The following is a 16,169-nucleotide window of genomic DNA, read 5'->3' on the forward strand; positions in this document are numbered from 1 at the left end:
ATTCACAAGCAATTTTAGTGTAAATAGATAGATACTTTATTGATCCCAAAGGAAATTACAGTGTCACAGTATCATTACAAGTGCACAGATATGCAAATATTAGAAGAGAAGTAAGAAAGATTAAAAAATAAGTTACCTCAACTAGTCTAACAGGAGGGTCATCACTTCCCTGGTTATAGGTCGACCCATCATAGAGCTTAATAGCCGAGGGTAAGAATGATCTCATATAGCAATCTTTGGAGTAGCACAGTTATCTTAGTCTTTTACTAAAAATGCTCCTTTGTTCAGCCAAGGTGGCATGCAGAGTTTGAGAAACATTGTCCAGAATTGCCAGGATTTTCCGTAGGGTCCTTTGTTTTACCACAGTCTCAGTTTTACCCAGTTTGACTCCTATAACATAGCCAGTCTTTCTAATCAGTGTATTGAACCTGTTGGCATCACCCATGTTGATGCCTTTGCCCCTGCGCACCACTGCATAGAAGATTGTTCTAGTGACAACAGGCTGGTTGAACATGTGAAGGAGAGGTCTGCATGCTCCAAAGGACTTCAGTCTCCTCAGGAAGTAGAGGTCAACTCTGGCCCTTCTTGTACACAGTCTCTGTGTTGGTGCTCCACTCAAGTCTGTCATCTGGGTGCACACCCAGGTACTTGTAGGTCCTCACCACATCCTCATCCTCGCCATCAATAGTAACAGGGAGCAATGCCCAAAGTCCATCACCATCTCCTTTGTCTTACTGATGTTGAGCTGCAGATGATTCAGCTTGCACCATTTGACGAAAGCCCCCGCCAGGGCCCAGTATTCATCTTCCCGTCCTTCCTTTATAAACCCAATTATTGCTGGGTCATCAGAGAATGTCTGCAGTTGACATGACTCAGTGTTGCATCTAAAGTCCGAGGTGTACAGGGTAAACAGGAAAGGAGCAGTATAGACCACTGTGGGGCCCCAGTGCTGCTTATATCCATATCTGACACATAGCTCTGAAGCCGCACAAAATGTGGTCTGCCACTCAGATTGTCCCTTATCCAGGATACAAAGGAAGTGCCAGCCTGCATTGAGCAGAGCTTTTTCCCCAGCAATGTAGTGAACTATTAGGAGAGTCAGATCTCCAATGAAATCCTGAGAGCAATCTTACACCATTTATGCAATGCAAAAAAAATGAGTTGAGTCAAAGCATCTAATTGAGGCTATATTAACTTTAAGGTCAGGAAAAGCTTACATTTAGGCAAAATTCTTGTATCTGTACCTCCATGGAATGAAATTCCGCACCACAGTTATAGTGTGGTTTATTTCACTTATTAGAAGTAATCTCACTTAAATATGAAAACTGCCTCACCAGTTGCACATTTTGTCTCTACCTATTAACTCAATGCACTGAGATCAATTCTTTCTAAGGCTATATGCATACATCAACCAGACTTGATGTTCCTTGATTAGTAAGGTTGTGAAATTTATTGGGAGAAGGCTGGAGAATAGGGTTGAGAAGGATACTAAGTCCGCCACGATGGAATGGCTAATTCTATTCCTATGCTTTATTATCTTTCACGTACCTTCTATTTCTCTTTTCTGTCTTTCTCTCTCATTTCTCTTTCCTTCCCCATCCATCTTACATGCTCTCTTTCATTTTTTCTTCCTCAATCTTATTCCTATTTGCTCTTAACCTACATTGTTTTTACTTCACTGTTCTTTCTAGCCATCTCTTTTTTATCTTCATTCTTGTCTTTTCTCTATCTCTCTTGTTTGCTGAACTATATTCTATCTGCACCTTTCTGATTTCTCAGTTACAGCTCATACATGGTAATCGAAGGTTTTCTTCCCTGGTATCATTGATCTTTGAGGATGTTGTTTTGGTTTGTCTATTGGTCTATTAATATTCCTGTTCGTTAATTTGTAATTTTGTCACTGTTATCCCTGTTTTCAATTTTTCTTTCCCCCTTTTCCCTGAAAAACCTTGACTTCTTACTGCATTAATGTTTCAAGAATACCAGGCAGCTTCCAATAAAAGGATTAAGTAAGCAAATTATACATGCATACTTGGACAGTGAGAAGCACCAAGCTTTTAAGCCTGCCAAATTCATCAGAGCTTGGCTCAATTATGTAAGGACATGCACCAATATGATGAAGTTTATTTAATTGCCATCAATGGGACCATTCAATTTTTCCTCCCCCATCTCAAGCTCACTATTATCTGGTGACATCAGGCAACTTGGTACAGATTGGGAATGAGATTGGGTTTAGGGGTTACTTAGTCCTCAGGGCTTAGCTGTTCGCCCAGCTGACTCATTGGTATATTTGCGGTAACTTATCTGAGAACCTGAAAATGGACACAGACAGGTCAGGATTTCCGCACAGGCATGGGATTAATGTGAAGGGCAGTCAAGCAGATATTTTAACTGTAGATATTTTGGAAATTAACTCAGACTTTTAGAAGCCTTTCATCAAAATCCTGTAGTCAAGACTAATTGATTTTAGGTAAGTATCCTATTTTATAGCAACACACATCAAAATTGCTGGTGAACGCAGCAGGCCAGGCAGTATCTCTAGGAAGAGGTACAGTCGACGTTTCAGGCCGAGACCTTTGTCAGGACTAACTGAAGGAGGAGTTAGTAAGAGATTTGAAAGTGGGAGGGGGAGGGGGAGATCCAAAATGATAGGAGAAGACAGGAGGGGGAGGAATGAAACCAAGAGCTGGACAGGTGATTGGCAAAGGGAATATGAGAGGATCATGGGACAGGAGGTCTGGGGAGAAAGACAAGGGTGGGGGGAAACCCAGAGGATGGGCAAGGAGTATAGTCAGAGGGAGAAGAAGGCGAGTGAGAGAAAGAATGTGTGTATAAAAATAAATAACGGATGGGGTACGAGGGGGAAGTGCTATTTTATAATTTGTTTTGGAGTCCATTGTTTTTCTCAGATCTTGACCTGTGAAAACATACCTGTGTATCAGCCATAAAAATGCAAGTGATATGGTTGTGAGTGCTTGTGGGAAGTATTCAAAGGTCAGTAGAAAGAATCATGAGTCATTGGAGGACAGATTGCATTTTGTTTTTCTTTCCTTAGGATCTAGAGCAACTTATCTGCTTGCATTCAGATAAGCTACAGCATGAACTTCATGCTGGGTGTGAAGAAACTGAATGGAACAGCTGGGTTGAGATGCAGAGCAACCCTCTCACTGAAAAAGATACAGCAGAGTGCAGTAATCAGATGTTAATCAGCCTATACCAGGCAATGTCCAAGTGTAACGACACAGTAGAAGCAGAGTCTCAAAGGTAACAATCCTTCTGGAATACAGAGAAAGAAATTGAAAAATGTTTAAATATTTGAGGCTATTTTGCCCTGAAGCCCATATTAACAGGTCCTGTTTCAAACAAACAGTGTGTGTACAATTGTTATCAGAAAATGAGATTAATTAAAAAATCAAGTGTTGTATTAGGACGATTCCCAAAATATGTCCCATTGCCTTAAAAGCAGTGCCTGACGAAGATGTTTCATGTTGTGCAACTTTTGCTAGATGAAGAACTATAATCACAAGGATGAGAAGACAAAATACCATATATCTTCAGCATTGCAAGTAGTGTGTCTGAACTGTCACTCACTTACCACTATAAATCCCCTTTGGACTTTCACACTTTCAGTGGAGCTTAATGCAAGCATAAGCAATGATAGTAGTTGGTTCAGCCCCATGTGTTAATAAAGAGGAGCAACACTGCATTTCTGACTGGCTTGAAAAGATAATTCCCCAGTTCAGTCTGATCTTCCACTTACAAAGCAAGGAACGTGTTCCACGTCATAAACTGCAGGGAATGTTGGATGGATATTCTTCAACCTTTAAGGACAACTTTAGGAGGTTTAAGTATTTCAAGGCAAAGATTTGAACAGAAGCAGATATCATCTTCATCTTCCCTAAGCCTTGACCTGTGCACTAAGTCTTGCAGAAAGTGGTTGACGATGAACTGAACCATCTGGAGAGACATGGCACTGTGTCGCTCATAGAAATAAGTAGCTGGACAGCTCTGCTTGCACTCAAAGCAAGACAGGGCAGTGAGGCTATGTGGTGTCCACAAGGTCATGGTAAATTACTGTATAAAAGCTGGAGCATATCCATTGCTGAAGGCAGAGGATTTATTTGCTTTGGCAGACAGAAAGTTCTTCAGTTAATTTGATCTATTCTTTGTATACCAGTTTTTCTTTTATTAAGTGCAATCGTGAACAATAGCCAAATCAGAAATGCTGATCAAGTCAACTACTTCCCAAAGAGAACTCTGATAGGCCAATCAGATGGTTCACTGCTGCTCATCAAACTTTACAACTCCTCCCTTGGAGGGTCAGACACCCTGAGCCGATAGGCTGGTCCTGGACTTATTTCATAACTTACTGGCATAACTTACATATTACTATTTAACTATTTATGGTTCTATTACTATTTATTATTTATGGTGCAACTGTAAGGAAAACCCGTTTCCCCCGGGATCAATAAAGTATGACTATGACTATGATAGAACACAAAGAAATCATATGTACAATTAAACATTAAAAAATAGTAGAAATTATAGAGTCAAGATGATCATGATGAAGTCTGCTGGAGAGAGACATTTATACACATGCTGTCATCCATAATTCAAATAGATTGAAGGATAAGGTTGCAGAGTGACAAAACGTGGCAGGAGCACTTGGAACTAAAAACTAATCCCTACCGGAAGAAAACAGCACCTGTTCTTTCCGCACTGTTCTCCAGCAGTTTAAGGACTAAGTCCAGCCAGATTGCTGGATTTCAATCCATAGTCAGAAGTCCACACCACTAACACTCACATAGAACTATACAGATATCCTTGCCAGCCATGGAGTTTCCACAGTATTGGTAATTTTCCAACCTACCTTAGTCCAGATGCTGTACAGGTGAACCATGGATTCATCTCATGTCATCTGCTCATGGATGACATCCTAGTTTCAGCACTTTCAGTAACAAAACATGTGACAATCCTGGAGAATGTCATTCCAGGGTTGCAGGAATTGGGAATCTGAATGAATCCAACAAAATGCCAATTGCTGCAAAGTTAATTGGAATGGCTTGGCTATCAGATTGATACACAAGACTTGTGCTGAGAGCAAAGCCAAGTGTGTACTGCTCTTATTGCATTAGTACCAACCAATGTAGCAGAGCTCAGTTCATTTTTGGATTATTATGGAAATTTTCTCACAAAACTGCCAACCGTGCTACAGCCACTGCATGAGATGTTACAGTCAGAGATCATGTGGAATCAATCTCGGCAGTGTGAAGAGATATTTCAGCAATGGCCAGTCCTGTTCCAGTGTCCCATTCTGGGGAGAAATCGTTGCTCCGGGATTTCAGTCTACCCAAAGTACCTCTGGATTTCTGGAGAGGATGGGCAGCATGTTCATCCCACGCCGTATGGGTAGAAAAATAAGCATGTATAGTATGCATTCACATAGATCACCTCTTTGCTTATTTCAACACAGATGGCAGATATTCTTACAGATCAAGAAGAAACATGATAAACTACTGTTGGATGTAAGACTACAACAGAATCGGATCCACATGCTGATACTTGTCCAGCCTCATTGCTCCCTAGCTAGGTATCTTCCTGAGTACCTTTAAATCAATTATATCTGACAGTGTTTTGTAGTGAGCTGAATAATCCCTGGAATTTATCATAAAACCAGGAGTGCAAGAAGACAAAGGTGAGTATGACAGGGATGGAATGGGCAAGGAAGTTGATACCAATATATCTGTCACAAATTGAGAATCTTTGGAATTGTATAACATAGTCCTTCCCAGTGAACACGACATTAAACACCTCTACGAATAATTATATTTGCTGTTAACATATTCCAGGGTTTATTCCAAAACCTTCAGGACAAACTACAGAAAGCAATTCTAAAAATATTAATAAAAATGTAAGTGCTCCAGTACTTCCCCTTTCTGAACGTGGTGGTTGTTGTTAAAGACCAATGTTGCTATACATCCAGACACTACTGCAATCGGTGTAGAAAATATAATGTCCAGATGCTATAAAATGTGAGTCTTGGTATTTCAATTCTATTGCAATAATCAAACAGTTGATCCTATCCATTAACTGGCACTTCTGTGAAACGGGAGAAGTGCAATTCTTATATTGCCAGATTAGTAATCTAGAGTCCTGGACTAGCAACTCAATAAACTGAATTCAAGCCCCACAATAGTAACTATGGAATTTGAATTCAATCAATAATTTGCTATTTATAGACCATCACAAGTAGAGCCCTTCCTATCATTTAAAGCATCTACATAAAGCGCTGCTTCAAGAGGGCAGCATCTATCATTGTCACAGTAGCATACCAGTTAGCACGACGTTATTACAGATAGGGGTGTCATAGTACGGAGTTCAATTTGGATACAATCTCTAAGGAGTCTCTGTGCCTTCCCCATGGAATGTGAGGGTTTTCTCTGAGTCCTTTAGTTTCCTCCCACAGTCCAAAGACATAGCAGTTAATCAGTTAATTGGTCTTTGTAAATTGTCCCTTGATTAGGTTAGGGTTGAATCAGGAGTTGCTGGGGTGGCCAGAAGGGTCTACTTTGTGCTGTATCTCTGATTTTAAAAAATATTAAAGAACCCACTATCCGGGTCATACCCATTTTTCACTGCTATCACCAGGTAAAGGTGCAGAAGCCCAAAGTCTCATTCCACCAGGTTCAGGAACAGCTCATTTCCTCCAACCATCAAGTTGTTGAAGGGATCTATACAACTGTAACTCAATTTCAGCGTGGAACACCATGGACGTCCTCTTGCAGTACCATGGATTTGCATTTGTCCTCATGTCTTGTTTAGAATAGTGTTTCTTCTTCACTGTCTTGTATAAATTTATGTACAATTTAAGCTACCTGGTGTGTCTGAATCCACATGCTTGTGATGCTGATGAATGCAAGCATTTCATTGAGCCTGTATCTCACTGTACGTATGCATAGAACAATAAAGTCAACTTGACTCACTCTCCACGGCATTTAAAAAAATGTCAGATAATGACCACAAATGTATTGGATTTTGTTGTGAGACCTTACCTGGATGATTATTATAGTTTGGAGAGAGCAGAAGTCAAAACTCTAATCCCTATATGTAACTCCAGACCCATTGGTGTGATTGACTCTGAAATCGTCGAGGAAGCCACTGTGTTCAAGGGCCTCGCAGGATCAGCAATGAGCACTGACCTTTTTGGAGCAACTTAGATGTTGAAAAATTAATACAAAAAGAAAAGAGACCCGGAAGATTCTGCAGATGCTGGAAATCTTGAGCATTACACATGCTGAAGGAACTCAGCAGGTCAGGCAGCATCTACTGAGAAAAAAGAATCGACTAGAGGCACAAGGTTACTTGCCCCCTTCCAGTCAACCCCCCAGATTCCACAGTGGGGTAAGGAGGATTGGCTGTGAGCCACCAATAAAAAGTGTGAAACTTCCCATCGAGGTGCTTTCAGTCTGATTCCCCAAATGGAAGTGGGAGCTTTCTCTGTAAATCAGTAGTTGCATCCTCCATAGCCTGTTGCAATATTCATAAGATAAAATACACCTGGAATCACTGCTGTGAGGTTAATTAGTGTCTTCTTGCAGTCTTTTGTCATCTGCTGTTCTAAAAATTAAATTTGTAATTGTTTCAGAAACATGCAAAACAAATAACCCAAAGATATTTTCCTTTTTGTAGTAATGAAACATACTTTCAAAATGTTATTAGTTTTAGAAATGCACTCCAAACCATATGTTTATGCTTTTATTGTTGATTTTCAAAATGAATTTTTAGTCAGATCCATTTGGTTTTAACATGATGGGTTTTACAACAGACTATATGGTAATTCATTTAAATGGAATTTTTTTAATTTCCCCTATGTTGATACTGTCAATTTGTGTAAATCAGATAAGAGTTACATTCAGAAAAATTACTTACTGCCTTACTTTTGTTCCCCCAATCAGTTTTATATACAAATTCATAAATCTCATTAGTGTGTCCACTCTTCCAGTTATCTGTTCTAAAAAATCTCTACCATTCTAGTTGGTGTAGGTTTTTGGTGCTTCTTAATCTTCCTGTGTGTATGTTGGTTAGTGACAGAATGAACCAATAATAATGCCTGTGCTGTTTTCCAGATTAAGAAATGAAGATAGAAATAGTCAATTACTAGAAGATGTCAAGGGACAGCTAGTGGCGAAGACACTGCTGAATCTCCAAGATCAGGTAATATTCTGCATCAATGCTTCAAATGAAATGCAATGTGCCTTTTATGTATACACTTTTTGATGATTGTTTTAAATATGCATGTAAACTTAAAGATAGGTGGTGTATTATTACAGGATTATAGTGATGAAAATCAGTCCATAAAAGTATATAAGAGCATAAGTTCATATGAGCAGAATTAGGCCCATTGAGTCTGCTCTGCCACTTAATCATGGCTGACTTACTTCCCTCAAAATCCCATTCTTCTGCCTTCTCCGCACAACCTTTGATACCTTTACTATCAACCTCTGTTTTGAATATACTCAATGCCTTGGCCTCCGCAGCAATGAATTCTACAGATTCACCACCCTCTGGCTGAAGAAATTCTTTCTCATCTCTGTTGTAAACAGAGGCTGTGCCCTTGGGTCCTAGACTCTCACACTATTGGAAACATCCTCTCCATGTCAACTGTATCTAGGCCTTTCAATATTCGGTAGGTTTCAATGAGATTCCTCCTCGTTCTTGTAAACTCCAGTGAGTACAGGCCCAAAACCATCAAGCACCTCTCATATATTAACCCTCTCATTCCCTGACTCATTCTCATAAGCCTCCTCCGGACCACCTTCCAATGCCCGCACACCCTTTCTTAGATATGGGGCTGAAGACTGCTCACAATATCGTGAATGCAGTCTGACCAATGCCTTATAGAGCATCAGCATCACATCCTTGCTTTTATGTTCTAGTCCTCTTGAAATGGAGGCTAACATTGCATTTGCCTTCCTTAATACTGACTCAACCTGCAACCTTTAGAGAATCCTGCACTAGGACTCCAAGTCTCTTTCCACTTCTGATTTCAGAACTTGTTCCCCATTTTGAAAATAGTCTACACCTTTACTCCTACCAACGTGCATGACCATGCACTTCCCTACTCTATTCCATCTGCCACTGCTTTTCCATTCTCCTAATCTGTCCCAGTCCTTCTGCAGACTCCCTACTTCATCACCACCCACCCCTCCACCTATCTTTGTATCATCCACAAACCTGTCCTCAAAGCCATCAATTCCATCATGAGGTGTGCTAACGAATAACAATCTAAAGATTAACTATATTTATTACATGTACATCAAAATATTGAAACATACAGTAAAATGACTCTTTTGTGTCAAATCACAAAGGTCAAAGTAAATTTATTACCAAAGTACATTATTGTCACCATATACAACACTGAAATTCATTTTCTCAATGACATACACAGTAAGTGCAAGAAACTCAATAGAATCAATGTAAGACCGCACCCAACAGGACAGAAAATGAATCAATGTGCAAGAGACAGAAGCTGTGCAAATGCAAGAAAGAAATAATAATAATAATAAAAAAAGCACTCTATCTGAGCATGTGCAATTCTGTTAAGAAGTACACAGCACTACACTTAAAGCACAATCCAGAAAAATGACGAAGTTATCACTACAGAAGACATCCCCATGATCTGAGCAGACTAGATGTCGACAATAAGGTATGGAATGCCTGGGTCAGAGTAAGAAACCTCTTCCCAGAAACAGAGAGGTTCCTTGCGGCAATACACGACCTGGTGGTTAACATAAAAAATGATCAAAAATACATAATAAAAGACCAACAATTTCGAGGTGACAAATGCAGAAAATGTCAAGAGAAACCAGAAGCAATCCAACACCTTATAGGATCCTGCAGCACTTAAACTCAATCTGTTTACTTTCGCAGGCACAATCGAGTGGCAAAGATCATTCACCAAAACCTTGCTTTAAAATACAAACTTACAAAAAAAAACACTATACCCTACTCTGAATACAAGCCTGATCCAGTTTTAAAGTTCGAGTCCTACAAATTATATTACGACTAACCCATTATTACAGATAGGAGAATCCATAATAATCCAGGATAAACAACCATGAGTAAATTAATAGATATAACCATTCACAACACCATAACATACAGAAATCAATAAGTGGATATCACCAGAAATATGCTGAATTAAAAAAGGAAATTGAAAGACTATGGAACATGAACTGGGTATACATTGTCCTAATAGTAATATCACCAACTGGTATCTTCCCAAAGTCACTACTCAGTAGCATTAAACAATTAGGCCTACACAGCAATATTTATCTAACTCTCCAGAGAGCCACAAGACTAAACACCACTAGAATAGTCCAAAAGTTCTTAGCAATTGAGAAATTAGTCTGCTTGGCTATGCCCATGCTTCAGGTTTTAACAGCTTGAGCTTAGAAGAAAATTAAAAAACAATAATAATAGATAAGCATTAAGTATCAAGAACATGAGATGAAGAATCCTTGAAAGTGAATCAATAGGTTGTGGGAACAGTTCACTGATGGGCAGGTGAAGTTGCGTGAAGTTATCCCCTCTGGTTCAAGAGCCTGATAGTTGGAGGGTACTAGTTCTTCAAGGAGCTGGTGGTGAGGCTCCTGTGTCATCATTATGATGGCAGAAGCAAGAAGAAAACATGACCTGGAAGGTGGGGTTCTTGTTGATGGATGCTGCTTTCCTATGATAGCACTCCATGTAGATGTGCTCAATGGTGGGAGAGCTTCACCCGTGATGGACTGGGCCATATGCACTACTTTTTGTAGGCCTTTCCGTTCGAGGGCATTGTTGTTTCTATACCAGCTAAGGTAGTCGATACACTCTCAGCCACATATCTATTGAAGTTTGTCAGTTTTTTAGGTGACATGCTGAATTTTCGCAAACAAGGAAAAAGACAATTGTAATCGGTGGAAGTTCATTAGTTTGTAAATCTTAAATCTTAAACACATTGAACATTATAGGGGGAATTGTCTTGTAAGAGGAATTGGTTATTTTACATTGAGATAAAAAAAATAGTGTGTGTGTGTGTGTGGGGGGGGGGGGGATTAAACAATTGAATTTCACCACCCTAGAAAGCTGTTGACATTGATAAAACTTATAAATCCAAGGGATTTACAGAACATATAAATTGGTAGGAATGTGCTGTAGGTGGGTGACAAAGGCAAGCTACTTCTGTTTCTTGCAACATGTTGGAGTGAAATAAGATCTGCAGATATAATAAAATATTTTAGTTATTTTTAACCTATTCTACATGTTTTAATGTTTTTAAAAATATTGCTTTCCTTTTCAGTGTCAGAGACATCTAAAAACTGATAACCCTGCTCCATAGCATAGACACAAAACAAAACTCTGTCTTAACAAATTCTACACAGTACTGCAACTATCTTGCAAATCAACACCTTAGCTGAGTGTAAAGCCTGGAAGTCCCTACCCTACAACACGAGGAATGCCATCAGCAAAACTAGTGTAGTGGTTCAAAAGTGACTAAACACTGTTTTCAAATGTAATTAAGCATGAGCAATAAATGCCAGCCTTGCAAACAACAGTGTATCCTGCAAGTTGAATAAATATAAAATAAAGATTAATAAATAAAATAGAAATACTATTAAGATGGTAGAGATGCTAAAAAAAATTGCCAAACATTTTGCCAAATATATTGGTAGCAGGAGGTAAAATAGAAATGAGAAGAGCTACAAAGGACTGCATTTTATGAGATGATTGAAAGATACAGACAATACAAAATTAACTCCTTCTTAATATCCAATGTCGTGATGGACTGGGCCGAATCCTCTACTCTTTGTGGGATTTTCCATTCTATTAAGTTGGTATTTCCATACCAGGCCGTGATGCAACCAGTCAATTATACACTTCCATAGAAGTTTGTCAAAGTTTTAGGTGTCATGCTGAATCTCTGCAAACTCCTAAGGAAGTAGAGGCACTGCTGTGATTTCTTTGTAATGGCACTTACATATGTACTGGGCCCAGGACAGAACCTCTGAAGTTATAACACTGAGGAATTTAAAGTTGCTGACTCTCTCCACCTTGGTTTACCTGATGAAGACTGGCTTATTGACCTCCAAAGTCAATGGTCAGCTTTTAGTCTTGCTGACATTGAGAAGTGATTGCTGTGGTACCACTCAGCCAGATTTTCAATCTCCCTCCTATGTGCTGATTCATAATTACTTTTGATTCAGCCTACTACACTGGTGTCATTAGCAAATGGTCCTATGGAGAGCGGAATTAAGGGGAGGGAAAGATGTACTTAGTGGTAGGATCCTGTTTGGGGTGGTGGAAATTATGGAGAATGATGTACTGGATATGGAGGCTCATGGGGTGGTAGGTGAGGACAAGGGAAACCGTATCACTGTTGTAGCGAGGCGAGGATGAAGTGAAGGCATATGTAGGAGAAATGGAGGAGATGCAGATGAGAGCAGCATCAAAGGTGGTGGAAGGGAAACCCTGTTTTCTTTTTTAAAAAAGATACATCCCTGATATTCTAGAATGGACGCCTCATCCTGAGAGTACAAGTTGTATGAGTGAAGAGAAGGGAATAGCATTCAACCATTGCTCAGAGCCATTCTGCAAAAATAGGTCTGTGATTTAACTTTGGTCTATATTACTCTGGGACTTTCTGACAGATGCCTTGACATCTAGCTCTAGGTTCTTTTGCTGCATTTGATGTGGATCCTGCCCTTGTTGGGTTTCCACAGCATTACACAGGCAAGGTCGTTGTTGCAATCCTATGCACCTGATAATGAATTGGAGCCTCTTTTTCTTTTCAATTGAGAGCTGTGAAATGAGGAAAGTAAGTTAGCATTATTTATTTTACTGTAGTGGAGGGGTGGTGAACCTTTTTGAGGGCATGCGCCAAAATTGCGATCATTTTCTGAAACATTCTCTTGCATGCCATGGTAGTTTTGAACTGAGATTATCAGTGACTAATGAATTACTAACAATAATTATGGATTATTTTAAGGAAAAGAGATGAGTTCTGTTGCTTATTTATGTGTATTCGTTGTTTTACTATTAATAATGGTACATCAAACATATCATCGAACGTCACATGCTCTTGTAACAGTTCAACTGGCAGGAAGTTGAGGTGAGACATATCCTATGGGAATATCTCGGTGCTTTTATGTTGTAAAGATCATTCACTGTTTCAATTGGCAGTAAGGATAATCATTATATATCTTTTTGTAATGGGTGTGATTAAAGAATTGAGGGGTAGCACTAAGTGTCACCTTGGACTGCATGCCTTAGGTTTGCTACACCTGTTTTAGAGTAATGTTCCCTTAATTAACTTGTTTTGAATCAATGATAAGGAGACTTAAAGTGTGTAAATACTGCTCCACAGCAATAACAAGGAAAAGCCTTATCCACGCCTTTGCCTTTTGCTAAGATTTGCTAGTGAGATTGAGAGATTCACTGCTGAGATTGTGCTGTCCAACTTAATGATATGGATGGGCAGCAAGATTAGTTCCTCCACATTTGGTACAAATGATAAAGGGTGCATGGCTAGCTCCAGTAGCATTCACTTTTCAAAGGGATCCTATTGAAATATGCAGAATATCAAATCACTAATGTATTATAGACAAAGCTTTGAAAGGCATCCTAGCAAATGGTATAATGGAAAGTGGTTTAGGGAGCCAGTCAGAATGAGAGATTTTGTCAGACATATTTACTCTATTTTATCAGGAGAATTAAAGAGCTTCTTGGCATTAGAACATCTGAAGGGATATGCTTAAATGTCAACAGAGCTTTTGTTACTTTCTCTTAAAAGATTTCAAAAACATGAAGGTATCAATAGGGGATAATCTCTAAGGAAAATCCATTCGAACGAGACAAAGCAAGAACTAACTGGCTCCCAAGGTTTAGTGTACTGTATAATAGAATTTTATCAGAAAATCATTGCCAAGTTCTGTATTTTGGCACACTAATCTCAAAGCCCTCAATTTTCTCTATGTATACATGTTGCTAATGAAGTGAGCATTTTAACAGAGTGCTATCACACCCAGATAGCACTCTTTTTTTTGCACATATTTGCATATATCACTGAGGAGCAAGGACTTCACAAGATGGTCCTCACCAAGATCTGTGACCTGTGACTTCAAATACAGATTCATACACATGCCAGCCTAATTTGCTTCTGAGCCACTGATTCATTCGAGGCTGCAACTCCTGATCTGTGTCACAGCTCTCAGTTTGTACATTCTGGGGATTGCCAGGCTCCAAACTCAGTGAGAGAAGACTTTGTCTACATCCCTTCAGTTGAAGCAGGGAAGGCATGGGGATTAACTTTCTCAAAGGCTGCCCTTCTAATGTAGTACTTCTTCCTAAAGAATTGTAGCGTTATACAACAGGACAGCACAAGAACAAGTCCTTCAGCCCATCGTGACTGTGCCAAACCATTAATCCTTCAACCTGCACCAAGACCATAGCCCTCCGTGCCCCTTTCATTCATGTACCTAACCAAATTTCTCTTAAATGTTGAAATCAACCAGGCATCCACCACTTGCGCTGGATGCTTGTTCCATGCTCTCACCACATTCTGTTTGAGGAAGTTTCCATTAATGTTCCCCTTAAATATTTCATCTTTTACCCTTAACCCAGGACCTCTAGTTGTAGTTTCATCCAACTTCAGTGGAAAAAGCCTGCATTCATGTAGCCTATCTATACCCCTCATAATTTTGTATACCTGCATCAACATTCCTCTCAATCTTCTACTTTCTAGGGAATTAAGTTCAATCTTTCTTGATAACTAGGGTGCTCAAGTCCTGCCAATATCTTTGTAAATTTTCTCTGCATTGTTTCAATCTTTCTTAATCTTCCCTGCAGGTAGGTGATTGTAAACTGGACACTATACCCCAAATTAGCGCACACCAACATCATATACAATTTCAATATTACATCCCAACTACTGTACTTAATACATTCATTTATAAAGGTCAATGTGCCAAAAGCTATCTTTACAACAGTACATATGACACCTTTTTCAAGGAATTATGGATCTGTATTGCCAGATCCCTTTGTTCTACTACACTCCTCAGTACCCTACCACTTACCGTGTAAGATCTACCCTGTTGGTTCTCCCAAAGTGCAACACCTCACACTTGTCTGTATTAAATTCCATATGTCATTTTTCTAGCCATTTTTCCAGCTGGTCCATATCCCACTGGAAGCTTTGATGGTCTTCCTGACTATCCACTACACCCCCAATCTTGGTGTTAACCACAAATTTGCTGATCCTGTTTACCACATCCCGGTCATCGATAGAGATGACAAACTACACCAGATCCAGCACCAGTCCCTGTGGTACACCACTAGTCACAGGCCTCCATTCAGAGAGTCAGCCATCTACTACCACTCTCAAGGTCTCTCATGAAGCCAAAGTTTAATCCAGTTTACTACCTCATCATGAATGCCAAACGGCTGAACCTTCTTGACCAACATCCCATGCAAGACTTTGTCAAAGGCTTTGCTAAGTCCATACAGACGACATCCATTGGCTTGCTTTCATCAACTTTCCTGGTAACTTCCTCGAAAAAAGCTATAAGATTTGATAGACCCAATTTAACATGCATTAAGCCACGATGACTATCTCCAATCAGTCGCTGTCTATCAAAATACCTAAATATCTGGTCCCTTAGAATACCTTACAATAGCTTTCCTTCTACTGATGTCAGGCACACTGACCTATAATTTCATGACGTTCTCAGAGCCTTTTTCAAACAACAGAATGACATTAGCTATCCTCCGATCCTCACCTGTGGATAAGGATGTTTCAAATATCTCTGCTAGGACAACTAGACAAGATCTCTAGTCTGTCGTGTCACTGTTCCATTGGGCAAGAGTGACTAAGAAGAGCACAAGGAGTAGGAAACATCTTTGTGCTGTGAGGTCAGAGTCTCTCATGAGGTAAACAGAAGTGATAAAGGATTTATTGGTTAGCTCAGTGACTGAGCACTGTTGTGTCATTTTCTCTGACTAGTCCCCCTCCTCCTTTAATCCTTCATGCTTTATCACATGTAAAAGAATGGAACCCTGGAACATTGAACTGCCATTCCTGCCTCTCCTGCAACCAAATCTCACTAGTGGGTTCGATATCATAATTCTGCGTG

The 16,169-nt window shown here is 39.6% G+C and overlaps 1 protein-coding gene across 7 annotated transcripts in view; it reads left to right on the forward strand.

Annotated features, from left to right (window-relative positions):
• Positions 1–16,169, forward strand: part of LOC134345667 (limbin-like) — a 313,316-nt gene that overhangs the window by 189,750 nt on the left and 107,397 nt on the right. For all 7 annotated transcript variants that reach the window (XR_010017745.1, XM_063046694.1, XM_063046692.1 and 4 more), the window contains 2 exons: positions 3,056–3,264; positions 8,127–8,214. Coding sequence is in view for 6 of the 7 variants with exons in the window: in XM_063046694.1 (XP_062902764.1) it covers positions 3,056–3,264; positions 8,127–8,214 (297 nt within the window). In the remaining variant the exon portion in view is untranslated. The remainder of the gene's footprint in view (positions 1–3,055; positions 3,265–8,126; positions 8,215–16,169) is intronic.

This window comes from Mobula hypostoma, chromosome 4 (assembly GCF_963921235.1).
Source record: "Mobula hypostoma chromosome 4, sMobHyp1.1, whole genome shotgun sequence".
NCBI lineage: Eukaryota > Metazoa > Chordata > Chondrichthyes > Myliobatiformes > Myliobatidae > Mobula > Mobula hypostoma.